This window comes from Hemibagrus wyckioides, linkage group LG05, assembly GCF_019097595.1.
Source record: "Hemibagrus wyckioides isolate EC202008001 linkage group LG05, SWU_Hwy_1.0, whole genome shotgun sequence".
NCBI classification, from domain to species: domain Eukaryota; kingdom Metazoa; phylum Chordata; class Actinopteri; order Siluriformes; family Bagridae; genus Hemibagrus; species Hemibagrus wyckioides.
This window is the reverse complement of record NC_080714.1, coordinates 15386500-15412460: the sequence shown is the minus strand read 5'-3', so window position 1 is coordinate 15412460 and position 25961 is coordinate 15386500. Positions and strand designations below refer to the sequence as shown.

Genomic DNA, 25961 nt, shown 5'->3' with positions numbered 1-25961 from the left:
GGAGAGACCAAAATATTTAGGTTTGTAGTTCAACACATGAAAAATGAATTTAGAATTTATTATTAGTAGTATTAATAAATTAGTTCAGCATGAAACCAAGCCTATCTCCTCAGGCAAGACTTTCAGTGCAAAGGCCAGAGGTGATGGATTTTTGTTGTATGGTGGACTGCAATGCTGATGCTGTTAATAGTATATTAGTATCATTTTCAATAAACATTTACATAAAAATATGAAAGTTAATTCCTACACAATGTTAATTAAAACGACTTGTGATTGCTGACTTGAGAAGAATGGAGTCCTCTAGAAAGATTTCACACTGAGGGTCAGAAAAGTGAAATGGTAATGAATCTGCTTAGAGATCGAAACAGCATAAAATCCAAATGTAATCATAAAAGAGACTAATGTAATTTGATCTGCTTCTATGGAGGGTTGCTCTGGATGGTAATAGAGATACCGTATACACTGCTATAGAAACCACTTACATTTTCAGGCCTTAAGGATTCTGTCAAAACAACCAAAAAGGCAATACTCTGGAAAGAGGTGTGAGTATTAACACTCTGCTTAATGAGGCAGTCTAGCTCCAAAGCTGCTATATTCGAGTTAAAAAAGCATCTATGACACTGAGAATCTAGAATGGAAATCTAAGTGCAGGTTTGCTGATTCACAACCCAACACTTACTCAGGAAATGGTGCAAATTCAAAGAAATGCTATATCAAGCCAACCACAACAGATAAAGGAAAAATAAAGAGGCTCTTCGAAACCACCAGAAAGGTTTAAGTAGTGTGGTGATAAGTGTGTAAGCAAACTATAGACTATAGACTAAACTAAGACTATAACCGGTGGCTTTGGCTGAAGATCTGAATTCAAGAGACTTAAACCTCTGGGTGCTGCCATTCCCAACTGGAATCTGGCCTAAAATAACACCTTTAAGATTTTCAGAATTGTGTCACAATCCTTTGCACGATTTGGTTAGATGTGTTCTGTAAGCTGCTTTTTGTGTGGGTAGGTATGAGTGATGGGTGGATATATGAACCTCAAACTGCTCCCTTGTCTTGCATGACTCAACAATAAATAATTAATGATAAAAACAACAGCATGCTAAATTTGCTGCATTCATGCTTATTGTTTTTTTTACAATGTAACATGCTAATACACAGTCATGCTGCACAATGAGCCAATAACAAACTAAAGATTTGCACTGATAATTTCCTAAAAGTGACATATGGTATAAGAAAGAACAGTGAATCTGTTCCTTATATATTGCTTAATTTCTAGCTCTTTATACTTTGCTGAACTGCTAGCTTAACTCTTTATATGTTGTTTAACAAGTAGACTGCTAGCTTTATCAGAATTTAGATTAATGTCAAGAAGTCTATCTAATGATGATCGACTGAAATTAGTTGTACTAGACCAACTAGCATATGTTCCATTTGCTTAGCATTTTTACTTCAACATAATATTACAAACCTTAGCAAATGTTTCATTTTAAATGTCACACTTGGAACAAGTTAATCACCATATTCATCACCACAGTATCCTTCAGATTCTGACTCTGGATTTTACATAAAGAGTCTTAGTGTAAAGAGTCTTAGTCTCAGCTTATGGCAGCTTTATAAAAAGCCAATACACATGCATACTCTACATTCTGAACCTTGTTAACTAACCAGGGGAATTTCTGAGCACTGACACAAGGGGAAAACAGCTGGTCTATGTAGTATTATGAACTGTAAAAAGAGAAAAATAGTACAAAAGAATTACATGGAATAATTTCAGTATCCAGTACCTATGCCAGGAACACTGTGTGTGAGATGGGACAGGATGTCAATCTATTACAGGGTATAATGCATGTATACATTCACATATCCACTCACACTTAGCAGCAATTAGCCATAGCCGATCCAACTACCAGCAAAACTGAAAATGGCATGTTGGAGGAAACAGAAGAACCTGGAGAGAACATGACTCCACATGAACAGTGAGCTCAGGAATGAAATAGGGACCATGGAGCAGTAAAGATGCTACTGACTACACCATGATGCCCAATTAAACACACAGAATCTAAATAAAAATTCAATTGGAATTGAGCACACGCAGATAAACACAAACTATAACTGCACTGCCTGTGTCTACTTGCAAAGTTTTCTCCTGATGCTCAAGGTTAAAGACATGTCTTATTTTGCTCCATCGTCCTTGTCCACAGCATCTGCCAAACAGTTCAATGTGTATAAAGTGAAGTGTTCAGAAACTAAAGGATAGCACCCACATCAGTGAAGTTTTTGAAAAGTGTATCCAGGCCTCGTGTACTCCATGCATTTTGAAATCATTTAATGTATGATCAGCCTGTCTGTTCTCTGAATTTACTTTGTAAAATATCAAAATATTTGCAATTAATTGCTGTGATGAAAGATAATTGGTGTTGGTTGTTCTGATGATCATGACAGCTAAAGCTTTTGCGCCCTGCTGCATTCCATCATTAAAACCTTGTAAAGAAAAAACAACTTTGAGTTACTAATATCTATTTGCAGTACAAAGACTGTTTAATTCGTTCCTCCTCATTTTAGTTTAGATACTATTGCCTGCAAAGTTTTCAATGAAATAAATGCCTCTGTTCTGTAGTTCAGGGTCAAAGCAATCAGAAGGGAGTGGATCTGAGAGAAAACCTACCTTCCTGCACTGCCTGGAAGGGATTGTTCCCATCCACAAACTCAACCGAGAAGGTGATCTTCTCTGTCTCAAGGATCTCGTTGTTGAGGTTGAGGTCAGCCACCGCCATTCGGAACACCTCGTCATCTTTTTTGGCGGACTCATCAAATATGGCCCCTGGAATTTAAATGAAATCATGAAATGAGTAATAGTAAAAATTTCAAACTCATGTCTGATGTTTTTTAAAATGTCACTATTTGGGTACACAATATGGCATTTGCAAATTTACCGTAAAATGCTATTATCCTTATTTAACAACACATAAAAAAAGGGTTTGCATGCTTCTGCCTGTGTGCTTATGTTTATTATTTCGGCATTCTGAAGGAAAAAAAATGGTTTTATTCAGTGCTATGGTTGATCATCACATGCAGCTAATGCCAAAGTGTTTTGTTTCTTTTTTTTTTTACACAAAAGCAATTGATTAAAATAGTAAAGCTAGGATTAGGTTTAGGTGGAGGCAAAACACTGCTGAGCTGCTGTAATTATCCAAGCGGTGGTAGCATGTGAGTTTGAGTGTGTGTATGAATGTCTGTGATGTCCACTAGCAAATTTCTGGTCACTGCTGTTAAGCTCAGGCATGAGAGAAGGAGATATGTACACATACAGGCATGATATTTAAGAAACAATAAAAACAAAATGTTTTATTTCTCAATTACTACAGCAGTTTGTCACATCATATTTTATCCATTTATAGTTACATTTAATGTTAGTGCTATAAACATTAGCTCCTGTTATCATGTCATGGCAGCTGTAAACAGACATTCCCTCATCAGCTTCATTCTAAATCTCTCTTTTGTCTTTACTAAGAGAAAAAAAATACTTTACATCATAGAGAAATTACAAAGCCCTCTGTACAAAAGACTTTTCAGATTGGAAAAATCAAAGTTTCTGCTTTACCCGTACTGTTGTAGTACTAGCACTGGAGACTCCCTCGAAATTCTTCTATACTGCTCATCAGGGAGCAGTGAGCCTGGAGCTTATCCCAAGTACAGGAGTGCAATTTTCCGTAGAAAGGGTGGAAACCCATCACAGATCATCTCACTCACACCCTACAGACAATTTAGAAAATGCCAATCTGAAGCCACTGGCCTATTTTTGGTCATATATACATTACAGCACAGTGAAATTTCTTTCACATATCCCAGCACAGAGCACATGATTAGCTATGATACAGAACCCTTGAAGCAGAGAGGGTTAAGGGTCGTGCTCAAGAGCCCAACAGTGGCAGCTTGGCCGTATTGGGGACTGAACCCTGATCTTCCGATCAACAACCTAAAGCCTTAACCACTTGAGCTACCACCTACCCCACAGAAATGGGAAAAGTAACTAGAGTAAACTCACAAAGCACTAGGAGTTTATCCAAACTCCAGATACACACAGTTCAGCGGTAGGAATCAAATCCCCAACCACAGAGGTGTGAGTCAAACATACTAACCACTAACTCCTTGTGATACATAGACGTTCCAGTTTGATAAGGAAATGTTAAATTATGTAGATTACAAGTCACAGAATCCTTTGTCAAACTTTGATAAAGCTAAGCAGAAAGAAAAACGAGCTTCATGTCCCATTCTGCAAGACAAACTCATGTACCGAAGACATCTGCCAAATGAAAGCCTGTGATCAGTGGTGTGATTCTTAAGTACAGTCACTGTTCTCAGAGGTTGAGAAAGCTGAAAGAACTTTCAGAAGACAGTTCTCCCTCCACGATGCCATAAAGACACATACTTTTTTTTTAAATCCCCCGCAAAACATCATACAAACATCTTTTATCTGTTGCTGAGTTGCCATAGAAACACAGCTCAACGTGGAGGTTTCAAAAATGTACACTGAAGATACAGCTCACCCTTAGCAGCACTTGCGTCACCTGTGTGGTTAGAAACTAAAATAAAACAATCAGAATTTAAATCTAAGCTCTAATTAGGAGATCTACAGGATCTGTTCCGGTGGCATTGTTTCTTTTGTGAGCATTTTATATGACTGAATGTACATGATCCTTTCATCAAATGACATTGTTACAGTATGAAATATGCAGTATTAGTTGATGAATAAATACTTTTCAACCGGGTCCATGTTATGTACCTTCCATTTGTCTGTGGCTTGGTTCTGCTCCAGGCTCCACCCTGACCAAGCCTTTTATTCATTACAGCCTGTTCTATTGTCAGTGATGAGGCAGCATTGCATGTTTGCTTAAGTATAAGCTGGATAGCTCGTAAAGATATAAGATATGCTGAATAATGGATAAGTGCTCCTCTAGTCTTGTTTTCTAGTACCCTTAGTGTGCTCAGCCTGTCTGACTGAGTCTGTCTGACTCAGAAATACTTAACTGTGTTAATCTTGTTTGATGGATCATGACCACAATTTTTGCATAAACCTTAGGAGAGTCTTCCTACTGGCTCTGGAGGCATATGTTGACCCTCCCCCCCCCACCAACCTTGGCTGCAAGTTGTTGTGCGATAATGGGGAGCTGACTGTTTAGAAGAAATTGCCAGTTGACCAAATTGGGAGAAATTGGAGGAAAAAATAGGGTAGGTTATGCACTTCAGGCTAGAACTGTGAGTAAAGGAACTAGACAGTATTAACATGCTTCTCAGTAGTGCATTTGCAGCAGAAAACATGGTGGTTTGATCCTGAGTAAGTGCAAGTCCAAACCCTGTCTTACTTATGCTTTCAATGCCATCAGGAAATGGACCTATTTTGTATGTCCCCAGAAGGTGTTAGTCACCAAAAGATTGGTTACTAATGCAGATCCTAATCAGCTAATGGGTTTGAAGAGGCTCAGGACAAAATATATCACAGTGTAGATTACAATCAAATCCTTGCCCTCATCTTTTCAATACCTGTGTCTGTGCCTCCTGCTTCCTCTTTGCCCACCTCATTTCTCTTCCCATTTGTGTCTCCAGGGATGCACGGAATTAAGCAGTCTGACCTCTGCCTTCCAAAGGGCTCAGAGTCTAACAGCTGTTACCAAGGGCTACATGATAGGCAAGGGGAAAACAGCTAAGGTTAGGAGACTGCATCAAAGTAGAGAAAGGGTAAAGGGAGGAAGTGCAAGACTCCAGATTTAAATGCAGCTCTTAACCAAACCTTGAAAATCTATATCCCCTATCCTTTGTAAATTTAACTGGTTGCCTGTTCCTTAAGATGTCGTAGAAAAAAAATTCAGCACTTTCAGTGTGCTTTATGGTCAAATGCAGACTCCTCTATTTTATCTATCAAATATCTTATAGTATAAACTTATATCTTATCTCTGCATCACTTTACTTCCTAATTATATAATTTCTTTTTCTTTTAATCATTGTTGATTGTCTGTTGTTGTTTTTTCATTGTTATTATAAAAAATATATAATCTATATCCTGTAATTAAGTAAAGTAATACTTGCGTATTAAGATGTTGGGTTTTTCACTATAATCAAGGACAAGCTATAACAAAACTGCAATTAGTTAGTAGTAACTGAAATTCTTAGACTATGTCTAATGAATTTTATGTAATATATTGTGTATGTGTTTGGAACTTGATCAAACTAGAGCATTTCTTCTTGCCTTGCACTGTGCATATTAATATCAAACAGCTTCTTTTAATATGGCTTACTTGAGTCCACTCTATCACCTGAAGGTGGGCTCCCATCCATGGTATGACAGATTGTGTGTGTGTGTGTGTGTAAGAGCAGCTGTGAATGCTGATTTACAAGCTGCTGTGGTCCTGCACCAAAAAGCTTGTGTGGCTGCAGCTCTTGGGCAATTGGATTGTGAAGGAAAAGGCAAACGTCAACACATAAATCAGAGATCAGCATTATAGCATATCTGGCCATATCCGACATGTGAAGGGCAACTTCACCGTAACTGTAACCTGGCCACTTGTCCTCTTTTTAATTCAGAGTTGTAAATGTGTCCTGCAAAGTCTGTAGGTATGCACTGAAACACTTTTTGGTATTTTTCTAGTTAATTTTACAATTCACATTAAGGAATGTGTACCAACTTAAAACAAAACGTACAACTCAAAACTTGTGGTGTGACATTCAGAGGCAGATGTACATGTGTGAGGACGCAAAATGCAAAACACAGCATGATGTGGGCGGTATGTGTGCTTGTAATGTCTCTGACATTAGCACTCAATTTACTAAAGCTGTAGCTAATCATGCAAACAGCACCTGGGACCTTCTACTAAAAGCACTCTGCATGAGGCGCAGGGTTTAATTCTTTTTAAATGTCCATACGCTCATGTCACAACAAGTAAACAATGTGAAGAGTTTTGATATGGCTGTCATAGATACCTATGATAAATGAAAATCGGTTGTATACAGAATAATGTGTGTCAGATAAAAGTGTATTCCATTTGTCATCTGTGGCATCTACAATATTTGGAAATGTAGCCTGGTGTACGACCAGAAGAAATCAACTAAAATCTGAGTCATATACACTATTATATTCTTATCCTTACAGACGCTGTTGCTTAAAATGTTCCAGACACCAAAAATTACCCTGTCGCAGGCAGTTTCACAGGAAAGAATGCATTGTGCAGTAGGTTTTAGGTCCTCTTTCATTTCTCACATAAGAGTAGTAATCAGGTGACTGCTAAATCAGAACCTTTGGATAATTTTCTGTACTGAGAGTTAAAATAATGTATACGGTATAAAGCAAATATTCTGTCAGCACATTTTTCAATGCCTTTGCCTCTGTCAAGCTGCCGTGACACGTACAGAAAATATGTGCTAAAAGGTTTTTTTTTTTTTACATCTGGCCCCAAGTGTACAAAATGATGCATATCCCACCATAATAAAGTTGAATCCATAGTAAACATTTCAGATGCCACATTAAATTGCAATTTTTAAATAACAGGGAGGGAGAGGGGGTTGCCATTACGTGGCCATAAAAAACAGAAAGCAAAGCGAAAGACATGTCAAACCAAATATGTGTAGCAGTCCAACAGAGCAATTCAAGTAGATAGAGAAGAATGTATTGCAGCAGATCCATCAGCTTTAATTCCATTGGCCATGAAATGCTTTACAATGCCTTATTACATTTCACCAGGCAAACTTTCTAAACTTACACCTACATGTCAGTTAGTGCAGCTAGTTACACTATACAGCTAAGCTACTAGAAAGAATAATGAGAACTGAGGCAAAGCAGGAGAAGCTGTCGGCATTTAATGTATCATGAAGCATTGGGAATATAACGCTAATCTGAGTGAGGAGTCTCTGTAGCTCATTCATCTTCGGTAAGCGATTTATCTCGGTCAGGATCATGGTGGATCCAGAGCGTTTAAATAACCTGGAATAACCTGAGGACGGGTCAACAGTCCATCACAAGGCAACATGCACACATTCAGATCCACTCATTCACACCTAAGGGCAATTTACTGTAAGTAATTAACCTAGCGTTGGGGAGGTTAGAAAAAAACAGAGAACCCGAAGGAAACTCACACAGCATGTAAAATGACGTACTTCATTTTGTAAATTCATTTAAACTCTTCCTGCTAGGCGACGGCTGCTGCTATTCTGTCATGCGTGAACGAGTGCGTGTGCACTGCCATATATGAGTCACATAACAATAATCAATACAGAATGTCTCTTCGGATGCCCAAATATCCTTTATTTGGCAATATCAAGCTTGACAATCTCCAAAGAGCATATCAGGACACTGTCTGCCACCAACACTGTCATTTGTGAAGTACGAGTAGCTGTGAGCTCAGACTGTGGCCGGCATTGATGATGAAGGCACCATGGTAATGTATTAGTTGGTGCTGGCATCAGGTTCCTACTGAATCCTGCCCTCAGATTTATAGCCACAGGGATGCATCTCTCTCAGGGGGATGTGTTGTGCACGCTGATGCCACGGAAACAGGACTGGATTAATAAGGCCGCTGGGCTGGGGCGCGTAGTAATGGACTGATATAATGTGATATAAAAACAGCAATACCAGGCAGAGTTTATCACACTGCCACTGGCCCGCCACGCACAGTCAGCCATTAATAACTCAGTTTCTGCTTTGCAGCCACGCAAATCCATGTCTTCTCCTGCCAGCATGAAAACAACGAATTTAAGCTGAAGAATTGATTTGAATGTGAGATGAGTGGGATGTTCCTAAACCCAAAATGCTGGAGGGTGGTTATAAGCTGAATTTGGATAAAAATTCAATAAATAGATTTAAAAATGGCAGGACTACTGAAGTCCCTTACGGCTAAAAGAAAAGTAACCAAAAAAAATCAATACAGTTAACTGAGCAACTTCTGAATATAAAGCTTTGAAGGAGCTTAATGGAAAATGGCAGGTATAAAGGAATTGTGTGAGACAATCTGAGACTGGGCCTACCGATACAGATCTTGTCTTGCAGTCTGTGAGAGGCAGAGGAAGTATTTTTCAATGCTTGATGGAAGGCTATTCAGAAGGATGTGATAAATCACAGCTACTTGTCAATGATTAACATAATAACATAATCATCTTATGATTAAATGACGGTTTATGCACAAGTGTAATAATTAATTGATGCATCATTGGCATTATGTAAACTGCATTCTCTTGCAACACCTTGAACTGACTTAGTAGCTAAGCAACACAATGCTTATCAACGGCACTTGCTGTCTTACTGTGCTGGTCCATTGGCATTCAGGTAGGAGACTCGCACAAATATTAAAGGGCTTAAATAGCTGCATAGCATTGTCTCACTGACAGTGCAGAGACTTGCTGCATAATATCCACCCTGAGACTTTTTTTTTTTCTTTTTTTTAATAAATCCCCAAAGACATAATCCCTGCCACAAGAATCAGGATGTGTTCCTTCGATCCATCTGGCTTCAAACTACTACACATTATTACAATATAAATTAATTTCTGTTCATTGTACGTGCATTGAGCTACTCTGGATTCTGCTCCATGCATCACAGTCCTCTCCTGCAGCGATCTCTGCTTCTGATATTTAATCAAACCCAGCTTAGAGGGGCCAGAGTCCTTTGGCATCATTAAAAGACAACCACAACACTGATGCGTAACCACCAAGGCAAGAGGGAGATAAAGACCCAGAGGGTTGCAGAAGGAGCAACATCTCTCCGTAGGGCAGAGGGATTATCAGTGCCACTCAGCCTGGCTCCTGCCTGCTCTCAGCTCACACTCTGGTTGTGTCCTTGCCAATGCTGCTTTAACTGGTTGATATAGCTGGCTTATATGGCACCATTCAAAGCTCAGGGGTCCACTGGCTGTTTTTATGCTCACACAGTAGAGCCATATCATGGCAGTCTTTTGTTATGTTATGTGTTTTGTGAGACTTTTATGACCAGGATTGTTCTTTTACACTTAGTCTCTAATGAATTGCAACACCAAGCACGTATTCTGTTGGAGTGCAGGTACAGACTAGCAAGCTATCTGCTTAGATTTATAGTAATTCACTCACTCCAGATCTTAAACGTGTTGTAAATGAGGCGTGCAATGAGTGCTACTGTTTAAATCAGAACCGAGGTTCGTTTTCTCTGAAATCCTCTCAGACGCCATGAATGACTTTCATTACAGCACAATCAGGCACAGACTGTGACAATGGACACGTAGAAGCACTATTATCATTATTGCCATATCAAAGAACAGGCAACCGCCTATTAACCCGAGCAAGCACAAAACCAATGCAACCAATGAGAGAGCCAAAGTAATAACACATATTTGAAGACAGTATTGCTGAAGACAATAGCTAGTCATCTTCCCTATTACCGTGGGTCAGTGTGCCCAAAAAGATGATGTTAATGGCTTATTTGCTGTCAATATTCCTATATTAAGTAAGCGCATTTTGCTACTGCAAGGGGTAGAAATAGGATTTAGCTCACTCGATACAGATGCACGAGGAATCTTAGCATGGCCTTTGTAATGAAGGTTAGCATAAGATGAGAGGAGAGAAGAGATGAGATAAGGGGTACAGCAACTGTGACTGAAAAACAAGCTGAGAAGAAGACACTGATTAGGAAAAACTGTTATTTCCAAGCATATTGAGCACAATATGAACAGGGCTTAAAAGAGATCTGTAAAGAATTAACTGGCCATGGGCTTCCACTTTAAGCCTCATGGCAGGCTTTCTGGCTCTGAGAGAGCCGATGTGTATTATCTCCAATATTTATGCCACAAAGAGCCCTGGTGATGGCAAGAACAAGTTTCAACTGAGCCAAGCCACCCAGAGCAGTTTGACCTTCCGCTGTTGGCCAATCTGTGTCTGTATGTGTGTGTATGTGTGTGTGTGTGTGTGTGTGCAAAGCAAAGATGTTTGGAAGTACAGCCCCACTTGTCTGCTGGTTCATTTAAAACAGAGAGAGTCAGCACAAACGTGCCTGTTGTTTTATTCATCACTGCAGCATATTTGGGTGGCCTGGAGGATGAGGAAAGGAATAGAAGGGGAAGTGAGGAGAGGCGTGTACCAAGTAGAGATGAAAACAAGATAGAATGCAAACCCCCCTTCCCCCAACCCACCACCCGCCAAATAATCTCAGGGTTTAACAGCAATGTTAATTAATACTCACGTTGTAAGCACTGTGGTGCAGAGGTCAGACTTCAAGTGGACAAGAAAAGTGCTTGTGTTGTACAAAGACCAAATTTAAATGATCTAACTGTGCACTGAAAATAAAGTCGGGGGTAATAAAAGCAATGTGGAGGCCAATAAAGTGAGTACCGCTCACACAATGCTCTCTACAGTGACAATACTGGTTTCTGTTATGAGGCAGATGGTTATAGAAGGCCACTTCATTTAACTGCATATCCAAGTGCACATATGGACTTAATAATTATCAGTAGAACACTGATGAAGTGAATAGTTTTGTTCATAGCCGTTCCAGCATCTTTAAGTCATACAGCATTACATAAGAACCAGTCTAACCCTGTTCCTTCTGCTTTGAAACTTTATTTCACAAGAAATAGAAAGAAATATGGTTAAATTTGGCTTAAAATGCCAATCTAAAAAGTAATAATTCTTTGAATGAGAAATTTCAGCATGAGAAATCCTTCTCGGTTAATTCACGTGTAAAAACGGTTGACCTTTAAAGTTTTTTTTTTTTTTTCCAGGAGGCATGAAGTGCAAAACAAACGAATGGACAAAACCCTGAACATATCTGAGAACACAAATGTGAAAGAAAAATATGACAGAAAATTCAGTCACATGAATGCAAATAATGAAACAAATGAAATAACACAATGTAATAACATGAATGAAACAGAAAGAAATCTTTATCAAAATGCACTACACTCTTAATTGCATGATTTTCTACAATGAAGCAGGTGTTTGTTGCGAGCACAGCTGTCACAGAGTGGATTCAGTTGTCTGCTGTTTAAATTACCTTAGAAAACAATGCATAAAAGTAATAAATTATTTACTGGTTTATTTATTCACCTTGTGCCTTTGGTGCATAGTGAAAAATAAATGCCATTGATGTGAAAAAACAGGTGTTCTGTGCGATTGTATAATTTTTGTCTGTAGTTTCTGGCTGGTGTTTGTAGGTCTGAACTGAATATTAGTTTCTCTAGATGAAATAACTGAAGCTTGCTGGTATATGTTGCTCTGCAGTTAACAACAATTTAAGAGATTTCTAAGACTCGTTTAGAGATGATTGACATGCTCTGTATTCATAATGTGACAAACTCTGCTGTCAGTAAGCAGCATTTGAATGACAAATGCGCGTATTATATTCAAAACTAAGCCTGACATGCCATACTTAAACATATAGATGAATGCTTTTAATGTTAGGCTGTTTGACTGAATGCTGATGATAAATAAAAAATACGATTGTTGTCACACAGTAAGGATGCAATGTACCTTGTGTTTTTGTGTAGGATGAGATTCGTGCCTTTGTGAGTATGTGCAAATATATGTGCATTTATCAGATCCTGCTGGTTCCGATTTCTGTCAGTTTCCTCCCTTCCAATAATGACGCATACACGAGCGACATAAGTAATTACTCCCCTTTGTGGAGATCATCCGCCTGTCAAATGTGAGCAAATGAGTGTGCTTAAATGAGTGCTTTCATTTCTGTTTGGCGATATCTTCTATAGCCGAGCAATAATGAAAAGAAATTTGAACCTCTCTTATGTGCAAATCATGGCAGATCACATGGCCAGCTAGTTTCATCTGAGTCTCTTTATGTCCTGCCAATACAATCATAACACGACTAACAATACTAAAATGTATTATTATTATTATAAAAATGTATTTCATTCTGGCTAACAAATTAAATATTAAAACTGAAGAAAATATAAAGAAAAGAACAATGGATCCACCTACTCATCTGTTCATGTAGTGCTCCTGTAATGCTCTCCAAAAATCTTCAGTTTTGCTTACTGATTTTATTTGTGTACTCTTGCAAAAATGTTTCATACTTCCTTAGCAAGAGCATTTGTTGTGACATTTGAATCACAGTAAAGATTATCAATTTTTATTATAAATAAGATATACTCCAGAGTAATGTATGAGGGAGAGCTGACCATCACACATGCTGTTTTTGCTGCTTGATCATCCCATTCCAGATTTAGTCCATCTTTACTAGTATAATAACCTCCCCTCTTTGGGAAAGGCTTTCCACTAGATTTTGGAGTGTGATTGTGGAGATTTCGGCCCATTTATCCATCAGTGAGGTCAAGTACTGGTGTGTGAGGAGACCTGATATGCGGTCAGAGGCTGGATGGATGGATATGCGGCTGGAAAAAAAATTAGGCCACTTAGTTCCAGTGACATCTTAGACAATTGTGTTCTTGAATCTCTGGAATATGGGATCGTCAGATTTCCACAAACATTTGGGCAATTAGTGCCTGTAGTTTATTAAAATATGTTGGGCTTACCTTATGTAAAGGTCCATACCTTTACTTTTTGGTTTCTAAACTTTGAAGAGTGTAATTTGCACAGTAGGATAGGCTTCACAAGGGAGAAACGCTGCTCCCTAAACAGAGTAAATTTAATCTTCAGCTCCATTAGATGTAGTAGAAGCTATAAATGAAAATCAAACATTTAATTTAGAAAAGTAAAAGGTTGGGAAAGAAATGCACTACTTTTTCTTAGTAATTGTCACAAGGTCTTTACCCTCAAAGTTCCTTCTTTTGACTGAAGGTCCATCTTTGTATTTATTCATAGCCCCCCAAAAAACACAGCACCACACAACACACAGATAGATTCATTCTGGTGAGAGAGATTTAACAGCTTCTGCTGAAAATGATTGGGATGGCGGGGGTTATGATTAGCATAACAAAAGTCAAGCATTTACATAAGCACACTAGGCTTCTGTGTGAATCTTTTTCCCGTATAAACAAGCAACAGAAAAATCTTACTGTGGTAACGATGTAGCTGTGCCTACATAAAATTTGTTTATTTTTTTTGCTGTGTTCTATTCGAAAAGCATTTTCCAGCAGTGTAATAAACAACAGAAATCAGAACGCATTATGCATTTTATAACAAGTCGGTTAGATCGGGCTATTAGAGCAATCCTTATGTCCTGATGGTTCTGCCACATGCTCTCCAAAGCAAGAGCAATCAGAACCTTAGAGATCATTTCATTAAGGGTTGTATAAGGTGCATGAAATGTGTCATTCTTTTTCAGTGTTTAGTACGAGTTCTTTTATGCCAGATGGTAAACCACTGTATTAGTACATTATTCACGAGAAAAAAGCAGGGGGTGCTGGGAAAAATACCCTAAGCATCAGCTTGAGAGGTCTATTTGAGAAAAAACGAGTAAATGCACTGTGTGTGCAGTAATATGTTCATTGTAGTATTGAGTTTCAGTAAATAATGTGTAGGCTAACTGCCAGTGGTGAGACAAAGGACATATTCTAACTCACTTTTTATTACTTTATTTATTTTTATCAGGCTGTTTTACCAGGCTGATGCCCAACAGTTTCCCAGCTAGGTCTGCTTACTTGGAGACACTGAACACCATTTAATTTGTCTTGATTCTTACTGAAGCGTTTTGATTGGTTCCTTATGTTAGTTTCTATGGATACCAGCTATTTGTTTTAGAGGACATAAACGTATTGTGACTTCAGATTGAACTCATAAATTTGTGATTTCCACACAGGAAAGTGTCGGCAGTGTCGACTCCAATGGTTATAAAATACTGTTGCTAGGCAACTGGAGAAAATACAGTAAATTAATAAAGTAGCTTATTTTAGGGGCAAACAATTTAGCCAGCAAACAAGTTAAATGTTTACACAGGCAGTGGAAATAAGAGAAAATGAGAAATGAGAACGCGTATTGAGATTTTGGAAAACGTGTTGGTAAATTACAAAGAAAACTCTCCAACTGACTAAAACTGCAGTGTAATTACTGTAAGCATCAGCTGCAATTTCAGTGGGCTACTACATATAAACATCAACAGTGAATCATATGCAAATCTGAATTCCAGAAGAAGTGTACCTAACCCGCTTTTTGTTATACAGATTTTTCTCATACCCATGGACGCTTGCTAGAGCCTTAAACCAAGTTGTCTAATTAAAACACATTAAAGTCTCCTGAACTTTGGATATATGTCAAACTCAAGACCCATATGAAAATATAAGCTGGAGGCAAAAACTCCTTTCCTGTGCCAAACTGTTTACTTTTCGTAGTGAATGAGAAAACACTGTAATCTATTTTAATGCCTGTACAGGATTAATGTTACAGTATTCATCTGCATTATCCTGCTGCTTTATAAGCAGTACGGTGTTGCACATCACACTGGCCTTTGTTTTATTACTCCCGATGTACTGTATTTCACCTTTATCACTATCATTATTTAGAAAAATGTGGGCTGGAGATTGCTTATGCTTTTTTCTGTGCAAGCCTACAGTACAGTGGATTAATTAACAGTTTCCCACACTTATGAGTCTCAGGATTATTGACCAGAAATGTGCTTCAGGAAAATATTGATCTTTTTAGTCATTTCTAACCACTCAAGGAAAGAGATTACAACTACATAAATTAATCATATATTAAAATGTTGTTTTATAGGAATTGTCAAGATATAATTATCGTACCAGTGCATGTGAGTTCTAATTTTGTTTAAATATATTTAGGATAAATCCTCTGGAAGTATAAAATAGCAATAAATAATATGATTTATATGATATCTTTATATACTATATATTATTTATAAATAATATAATTATATTGGAATCTAACTCTTTCCTATTTGTTTTGATATTTACATATTTTGTTGTAATGCATAATTATGCACAATTACTAATGTATATTCAAGACAGCATTACAAGCAGAGCAATTTTATATGATTGCTTGCATATTGCTGTTTGTAGTGGAGTAACAATTTCTATTAGTTAATGCATATTTTCAGATTTTCGTCAAAATATTTATTCAGTCCAATTTTATTAGTCTCAAAGAAGCTTTATAGAAATATAAAATTTTAGAATAAAAATTACAAAGTTTGAAATTAAATTTATATTTATCCCTAATGCACAAGCCTGAGGCAACAGTGGTAAGAAAAACTCTGTGAGACAATATGAGGAAGAAACCTTTAGAGGAACCATATTAAAAATGGAACTCATCCTCATTTGGGTGACACCAGATAGTGTGATTATAAATAATGTCCTATCTACAACTGCATATAGTCAAGTGGATGGTCTGTGGCTTCAGATATATAGTTGAGGTCATAAGTTTGCATAAGCCTGGCAGAATCTGCTAAATGTTAATCTTTTTTTTTTTTAATAAGATCATAAAAATTGCACTTCGTTTTTATTCAGCTTGGCCCTGAATAAGTTATTTCACGTAATAGATGTTTCCATATAGCCGACAAGACACAAAAATAACTGAATTTATGATGATCTGGGAAACATGTAAATATCATATGCAGATTCTAAAGGGCAGTACAAAAGGGAAAAAATAAGATTAAACAAAATAATATCAATGTACATCGATCATCCGGTTAAAAAGTTTACATTCCCCTGACTCTTAATGGATTATATTATCTTCTTGAGAATCAGTGAATGTGTAAAAAGTAAAAAGATGGATCTCAAAATCATATAGCCTTTACTGGCCAGGGGTGCAGGATATGCAGAATTTTTCTGAGGTTTAACTGCTCAGAACAAGCAAGTGACTAAAACTATCACAAAACATAAAAACAGTCATTGATTTCCCATGTAACAGCACACAGTATTAAGAATCAAGTCAATTAACTTTTGAACTGGTGCATTATGTAAATGTCTGTATATTATAAAAATTACATTTATTTTTTTTATTCTCTTCTGCCCTAAAAAAAACTATTTCAGGGCAGAAGAGAATAAAAAAAATAAATAAATGTAATTTTTATAATCTCTATCATTTTTATAAAATGATTAACATTTTGCAGATTCTGCAAGGTGTACGTAAAACGTATGACCCAAACTGTATGAACAAATCTACAATTTACCAAATATTAATGTAATTTTCCTGCCTCTCTTGTGGCAAGATGTGCTTGAATTTTCTCCACTAATATTGTAATGTATAAATAACAGAATCTGTCCGTTAATGTATGCGTTTCTTGAAAAAGGGGGTCAATCAGGCTACTCATTAGTTACTCAACAGTGACAGATTTTTAAAACAGATAAAGCACAACTGTTATGGACAAATACATAAACACACTACATGGACAAAAGTATGTAGACACCTGATCTTAACACTCGTATGTTGGCCTTCAGCAAACTGACGTCTGACATTTGTCTCGAATGTCTTTAAGATTTCTCTTTACTGGAATGAACATACCCAAGCCAGTTCTAACACAAACACACTTTGTCCCACAAACACACTTTGTCCCTGAGCACAAAGTGAGGTTCCATAAAGACATGGATGGATTGGTAGACCAACTTCATGCCAGTAATGTTCATTAAAGTTTCAGTGAAATGGTTGATATGTTTTTTTTTTAATTATGCAAAACGCCTCCCGCCCACACTCCCAATGAATCTGCATGGCTTCTGGGCAGGACTCAAAATGACGTATTAAAATCCTGTTTTCTAATGAGCCTTAATCTGTCATCCCATTAAAATAAATTGTACATAAATCTGCCACAGGATCCCAGGAAAGCAGTGTCTGAGTTTCTAGGTTTTTATGCTGTCTTACCTCAGCACACAACCACATGCTATTGCTCCGTTCCGCTGTTTTTATTCAGCAGCCGGTTAAATGTGGACCAAAGCTCAGCTGAGAAGCCTCAACTGTTTTCCCCAGCACAATTATACATTCAAAGTACCATCTGTTTAAGAACAATTACTTTGATCGTTACTTGGTTTGTTTTTGTGCATTTTCTGGAAAAATGAGCACCACCTTGCAAGAACTGAATTCATTAAATTTTCCGCAGGGAAGCGCAAAGAAAACGAGACAAATGTCAGACGAATTCCACAAAAGAACAAAAAACAATTCCTGCCAACTATCTGGATAACAAATATGGGCACAATTTATTTACTGATCACTCATTTGCCAGTGTAGTATGAATTGGGTCATTTGAAAAGGTGAACAGCAGGAGCAATGCAGAGAACAAAACATAAAAGGCTGCAGTTTTCAAACCTGCAAGAACAAAATAAGCTAACAGATCTGACTGGGTCTGAAGCACCAGAGGGGGATTCAGACCGCATTGAAGTGTCAGGCAGAATTTTTTAGAAAGGCCTAACGCCGAATTCAGCTGTAGCAGATAACATAAAAGGGTGCTGTATGTGGTGAAATTCCTTTCCACTCTACAGTTTAAGCACCACACATTTTTCATCTCCACATGCATTCTCAGAAACATGTAGATTTGCTACGAATTTGTTCTTCAAACCTGCAATTAATCTCAGATCCGATTCTAATCTAATTCCATGTAGTGTGCTGAACTGAAACACAGTGTTGATGTATCGCAGCCTGATCTCACTATGTGGGGGGGAGATAAAAATAAGACTGGAGGATTTTTTTGTATTCGTCAGAAAGCAGAATCTACCCAAGCAGGTTTGGAACTGAGCTCCTGGGTGGATGTACCCAGTGAATATAAGGTCTCTCAGCTTTTTGCTGCGTTGATAGAATACCATTCAAAATGTCTCTTCAAAATGGTGTCAGCCTGCCACCTTTCAGCAGTCACTGCTACTGGATCCTATTTTAAGCTTAACAAAGCACCTATATGATTATCTGTGAAAAATGCTGCAGATTACCGTGGGATTCCTCTGCCCCCTGTGGCCGCTGCTCTGGCTGCTGATTAAAAAAATAAATATTAGTAATACAAAGTGCAACATGGAAGTTATAGTTTAATGCCCTCGTGGAGCATTTTGGATTGGATGTCTTCGTTCAGGGGACAGGTGGTACAAAATGAGAAGGGAGAAATGATGTGGACTCTCAAGGGTGTCTATGAATATCCAACTTAATATCTGGCAGGAGCTGTGCTCTCCCCACTTGAGAATTCTCCAGTCAAGTACCGTTTTTTTTTTTTTTTTTTGCCAGCTGAAATGCACCCAACTCAAATGACCTGTCAAGGCATAATGAGGTCCCTGTACCAATGTGACATTATAAATAATGAACTAATTCCCATCATCCAGGAAAAAGCGCTTAGACAAGAGCAAGCTGGATTTTGATGTCCCCACAGAGCTGTGTCTTTGCAACATCCTGCTCACTTCTGCTACACCAAATGCCCAAGAGATACTTTCTCAGCCTTCACAGGCTTATGGGAGACTCTCTGGTGTTGTAACCCACTTGTTAAAACTTAATGATTTAAAGAAGCTAATTTATTTTATCCCACTGCTCCTGTGACCCAGATAGGGGAATTTAAATAGGGATTTTAAATGAAGGAGGCACATTAATTGGAACAGATTCCTTTCAATTATTAACATCTCGCACAGAATGCTCACGTGAGTGCTAAATTTATTACACTGTACATCACTTGTCCCATTCAATGTTCCAGGGAGGGTCCTAAATCAAGTCCTAGCTTGATGATTAGGAAAGTACAAAACTGGATCCTGCTTACCCAAAGCTCAAATATGGACATTAGTAAGATCTTTCAAACTGAAGACCACCAAGACATCTCTAGAGCAGCACACTTCTAAAGAGACCTCAATGCTGAGCTTGTCCTCAAGCAACCAGAAACCCATGTGAACGTACTGCCTTGTGAACGTACTGCCTTGTGTAGGCAGGTTTACTAAAGTGACTTTTCTACAAATCACATATTGCTATTTAGACATATCTTGCAAAAATGTTTGAACAATACAATTTGAACTTATTACAAGGTGATGTTGAAATGATTAACACAAGTTGTAGACACATGTATGTTTACATTACTTTAGCTAACTACAATCGAGTGGCTAGTATTCATCAAGTATTCAGTGTTCCTAGGTTGGCATCACACTGATATCAAAATATCTTCTGGTTCTTTGCCATTAGTGACACAGAGTACATACAGGGGTTGGACAATGAAACTGAAACACTGGCCAATTTAGTGTTGGAGGTTTCGTGGCTAAATTTGACCAGCCTGGTGGCCAATCTTCATTGATTGCACATTCCACCAGTAAGAGCAGAGTGTGAAGGTTTAATTAGCAGAGTAATAGCACAGTTTTGCTTAAAATATTGCAATACACACAACACTATGGGTGACATATCAGTATTCAAAAGAGGACAAATTGTTGGTGCACGTCTCGCTGGTGCGTCTGTGACTAAGACAGCAAGTCTTTGTGATGTATCAAGAGCCACGGTATCCAGGGTAATGTCAGCATACCACCAAGAAGGACGAACCACATCCAACAGGAGTAACTGTGGACGCAAGAGGAAGCTGTCTGAAAGGGATGTCCGGGTGCTAACCCGGATTGTATCCAAAAAACATAAAACCACAGCTGCCCAACTCACTGCAGAATTAAATGTGCACCTCAACTCTCCTGTCCGTCGGGAGCTCCACAGGGTCAATGTACATGGCCGGGCTGCTATAGCCAAACCTTTGGTCACTCGTGCCAATGCCAAACGTCGGTTTCAATAGTGCCAGCAGCGAAAATCTTGGGCTGTGGACAATGTGAAACATGTATTGTTCTCTGATGAGTCCACCTTCACTGTCTTTCCCACATCCGGGAGAGTTACGGTGTGGAGAAGCCCCAAAGAAGCGTACCACCCAGACTGTTGCATGCCCAGAGTGAAGCATGGGGGTGGATCAGTGATGGTTTGGGCTGCAATATCATGGCATTCCCTAGGCCCAATACTTGTGCTAGATGGGCGCATCACTGCCAAGGACTACCGAACTATTCTGGAAGACCATGTGCACCCAATGGTTCAAACATTGTATCCTGAAGGCAGTGCCGTGTATCAGGATGATAATGCACCAATACACACAGCAAGACTGGTGACAGAGTGGTTTGATGAACATGAAAGTGAAGTTGAACATCTCCCATGGCCTGCACAGTCACCAGATCTAAATATTATTGAGCCACTTTGGGGTGTTTTGGAGGAGCGAGTCAGGAAACGTTTTCCTCCACCAGCATCACATAGTGACCTGGCCACTATTCTGCAAGAAGAATGGCTCAAAATCCCTCTGGCCACTGTGCAGGACTTGTATCTGTCATTCCCAAGACGAATTGATGCTGTATTGGCCGCAAAAGGAGGCCCTACACCATACTAATAAATTATTGTGGTCTAAAACCAGGCGTTTCAGTTTCATTGTCCAACCCCTGTATTTCTACTGAACACTACAATTTCATCGAAATCTTAGCATAACATAATGGCAATAATAATGATGTAATACAGTTTCACACTGCTTTAATGGTCAAATGTACATATATAGAAGGTAAATACTATACTAAAAACAAAAAGTGTTCACAGTATTAAAATGAAAGTATTTCTCTATAAATCAGCATGAAGCTGTATTACATAATAATAATTATCGCCTTTATGTCAGGCTATGATGTCCATAAAATTATAGAAATGTTCTATAATAACTCATTATTGATATAAACCACTGGTGGAGGCTTCTGTTTTAAACCTCCCACTTGCTCAAAGCCTCGATGTTGAGGTCTTATATACATATATATAGATATATAAAAGCTTTGACTGGCACCTTTTTTATGCAGGTTGTCTTGTGTCAGAGCTGCGACGGATGTATGTGTGGTTAGGCGTTTATTAGAATAGCAGGCAAACAAATCCAAACCACAAATAAAAATCATGAAAGGAAGGCAACACAGGCAGAGGTCAGGAGATCAGCGAACAGTTAAAGAAGAGCTAACTGGAGAATCACAACACAGAACAGAAAGGGGTCAGTAATGCCAGGTAGGCAAAACACTGAACAATACTTCGCACTGAACACAGAAACACGAGGGTTTAAACATACAAAGTAATGAAAGGGCAAACTGAAAACTACAGTATCTCGCAAAAGTGAGTACACCCCTCACATTTTTGTAAATATTTTATTATATCTTTTCATGTGACAACACTGAAGAAATGACACTCTGCTACAATGTAAAGTAGTGAGTGTACAGCCTGTATAACAGTGTAAATTTGCTGTTCCCTCAAAATAACTCAACACATAGCCATTAATGTCTAAACCGTTGGCAACAAAAGTGAGTACACCCCTAAGTGGAAATGTTAGATCAAGCCAAATAAGCTTTTATATTTACTTGATTTTGGTATTTGGTAAATAGTGAGCACTGCTTGTGAAACTGGGGATTACTGGATGCTATTACTTTATTGCTGCTACTACTCCATACTGCATTCTGGATTTTTATTCATACTTTATTTCTTCCTGCTTTATTACTTATGGCCTGCCTGGAATCTTTTTTTTTTACATAATAGGATACATCTATTATTATTATTACTATCATTATATATAACCACACCAACCTTTCAAAATAAAAATTAACACTATTAACACCAATTTTGTATTGTTTTAATATGAATTTAGGTCATGCTCTGCTTAATAGAGTGTATTATTCCAATCTATGGTGAATCTGGCTTGTTATGTGACCCATAATCATAGTTTAACTGCTGATATTTGACCACAGTATTTTTCTACAGCACTTAGTGCTTAAATGTGCCTGAAATGTGTTTATCATGAGTGTTGCTTATGTGATGCCACTTGAACTCATAATGCTTGAATAATGACCACACTGATTTTACTCAATAAAAGAGGTACTGAACGTTTAGACAAAACTTATTTTATGGAGATCACCTCATTTTAACATTTCTAGTGTCATATATTACTGCACATGACCTGGACAATAGCAAAAATACACTAGAGAAAATAATTTGGAAATTACATCCATATACAGTCATTATGGAGGTAGACTGCAGGATACTATACATTCTAACAGCAGATTGTAGCCTCCCATTTAATCAATCTATGCATTACCCTGTACTGTAGACTAATTACATATTACTAGGGGTATAACAATATACTCCAGTGACTATTTTAATTTGATACTGATACATGACACTGCCTTTATAATTTCCATTTGCTTAGATTTTTATTTTATTTCTGAATCATAAGCAATGCAAAACCATCTGTACGAAACCAAATCAATCAAAAATTGCACCAAACAGAGGTTTAATATTGTAAACAAAATGTACAAAAGGATCATGCCATCTTAAAATAAATTAATTAATCAATTCTTCCAAAAGTTTTGATTAAATAAATAAACTCTCACTTGAAAATGATCAACTAAAACATGAGCTCAGTAACAGAAATAGAGCCCCAAAGTTGGCTAAAATGGCTGATTTCTGTAGTCTTTGGTGCTTTCTGGAAGCTACTAAAGAGCTATTTTTAATCTTTATAACATGGTTAACCACACATGTAATGTGTATTGTACAAACCATGAGTATAATGTGTGCTGATCAGTGAAATCCAGCGCTACCAGCTTATCATAATTCACAAATGCATTATTTCTATTATAATATTAATATCCATTATAATATTAATATCTATAGTAATATTACATTACCAGCGTGTGCTCTATACAGTTTAACTTTGCAGATTGGGATGTCTGTGGTTCACACAGTGTAACTGCATAACAACAGAATTAACAGAATGCTGATTCCCATTATGTGAATCTCACATTTCTTTTCACATTTCTTTTGCATTGCAATGCACCATGTAACAATGCATCCTTATTCCCTTTATATACACATTATTTGCCAAAACAACCTTTTATTGCATATGTATAAGTCTTTATGATTCTGCATGTGGCTTATTACATGCGTATTCATACATACAAGTGACTACTGATTACTATTGACCACTAGTTGCAAAATGTGGGATATTTTACTAACAGGATAATGCTACACTATTTTCAGAGTATGTAATTGCTATAACATTTGATATAATTCTTGTGATAAGTCTAGTGCTCCTGAGTGGCACAAGAGGAAAATCGTCTGATTTGGGTGTGGTCCTGATGATGCCACACCCATTTATGACAGAGAGTCCAGAAATGGCCATGGTCCTTGAATGGGAATGGTATTATTTTGATTTATAATTAATCGATTTCAAACTCAAGATCTCTGGACAATCAGGAAAAAAATATCCTAACCAGTGCCTAGTAGTAGTGAAAAGCACACAACTGGCACTGAATGTATGAATATGCACATAATAAACCACCTGAAGTATCATGCAGATTTATGCGTATGTGATAGGAGGTTGTTTTGAACAAAGCATTGTTTACTGCATGTGGCTACATTATTATTCACCTACAACACTTTTGTGGTTAGTGGAACATGACCTCTGATCTCGTGCTGCTCTCAATTTGCCAAAACTGCCACCTTCTCATGCAAGTGATTCACAAGTGCCATCTCTGCTTCTGGCCAAATTATTAACCCTCATGGAACAGCAAGGGTGCTGTTTGTATTGCAGCACTTCTCTCCTACACTCAGTGGCTAGGCAGTAAATTTCCTTTATGTCATCATTACTTAGAGGGAACCTCTGCTCACATCAGCTGCATCAGTCACAGATAAATTACTGCCAGTGATCATACTTAGCGACTGTTCCACAGAAGTGTAATAGTGAGAGTAGTGATATGTTACAGCAAGGCTTTTGAGAGCACAGTAACTAAATGGTATTAGATATTGTGTCCTGTGTCTTGATGTTAGATGCTAGACAGACATTCATCACCTACCCATAAAATGTCTACCCATAAAAATATGTGCAGAACACAATGTACAAAAGAAGAATCTAACATTATTGTTTAAAAACCTGCTAAGAAAAGATTCATTGCAGGTCATGAACAAACTAAGTTCTTAAAATGCTCTAGGTTCATTTAAATTCCCTAGTACTTCCCAGTTCTGTAGAAAGGAACTAAATCACTTATTAAATGTGACCTAAGGTATCCAGTGACTTATCTTAATACTTTTTCAATCTTTCTTGCCCAATCTTTCTTGGTTTTGAATCACTCTTTTCCTCCTCTACCTTCCAAATCCTATTGTCACTACATCCACAGCACTGCTTGTTCTTTCACATTTGTCGCTCCCTTTTTCTTACAAGCATTCCTCTTATAGTGCTGTGGCTCACTGGGTGGGTGAAGGCCAGGTTAAGGTATACATAACACTTCCATTCACACTGGGTAGGAGCCCCAATGATTCAAAAAATCCATCTGAACCTGGAAGCAAACATGAAATATGGTTAAACGCAGTAGGCACATGCAAGAAGTCCTGCATAAATTCATGCTAAAACATATTTGTGCTAGCCTTTGGCTAGAAAAACCTCCTGTCCATGGGGCAGGAAGACTGAAATCTACTTAATAAATAATTATGAGTTCAAAGTTGCTGTTAAATATTTAAATATATTTTCAAAGTATGAATTTTGGCTTAATTCTGCTATTACACATCGTAAAAGAATTCTCTGCCCATGAGTTGGCATGAGATTGGTTTTTATAGAGTATGCTTACGAGTGGCCAATTTAGTTCTGTGGTAACCCAAGACAAGCAACAACAAAAGTTTGAAGCATATAAAATCCCAGTGTGTGAACACTTCTGATGCTTATAGTAAAGACACCCACAGACTGACAGCACAGAATTATGGAAAACTCACAGAACGGCTAAAAATAAGGCTAAATGAATCATGCTAATGGATGGAAGAAAGATCTAAAGTCACATAAACAGAATGTTTCTCTTTTTCTGCGCGAATTCAGATAACACTTGATTGATACATTGAAACATAAGCAGAGCATAGTAATTTTCTTTAATCTTAGGTCTACTGTTGTCATCGTATAATCTGACATGGAGAACATGTTATCACAGTCACTGAATTTGGCCAAGATATTATTGGTCTCTCAGACAATATGACAAGCAATAATATTAAAAGATCACTGTAACGGCACTGTCTTCCCAGTTTCAAGTCCTTTAATTTCCATGTCAACTCAAGCACCTCCTCTTCCTCCC

At 37.7% G+C, this 25961-nt stretch overlaps 1 protein-coding gene across 4 annotated transcripts in view; it reads right to left on the bottom strand.

The window, feature by feature from the left end:
- Positions 1 to 25961, bottom strand: part of grid2 (glutamate receptor, ionotropic, delta 2) — a 426076-nt gene that overhangs the window by 374719 nt on the left and 25396 nt on the right. For all 4 annotated transcript variants that reach the window (XR_009204631.1, XR_009204632.1, XM_058390630.1 and 1 more), the window contains exon 2: positions 2666 to 2821. Coding sequence is in view for 2 of the 4 variants with exons in the window: in XM_058390630.1 (XP_058246613.1) it covers positions 2666 to 2821 (156 nt within the window). In the remaining 2 variants the exon portion in view is untranslated. The remainder of the gene's footprint in view (positions 1 to 2665; positions 2822 to 25961) is intronic.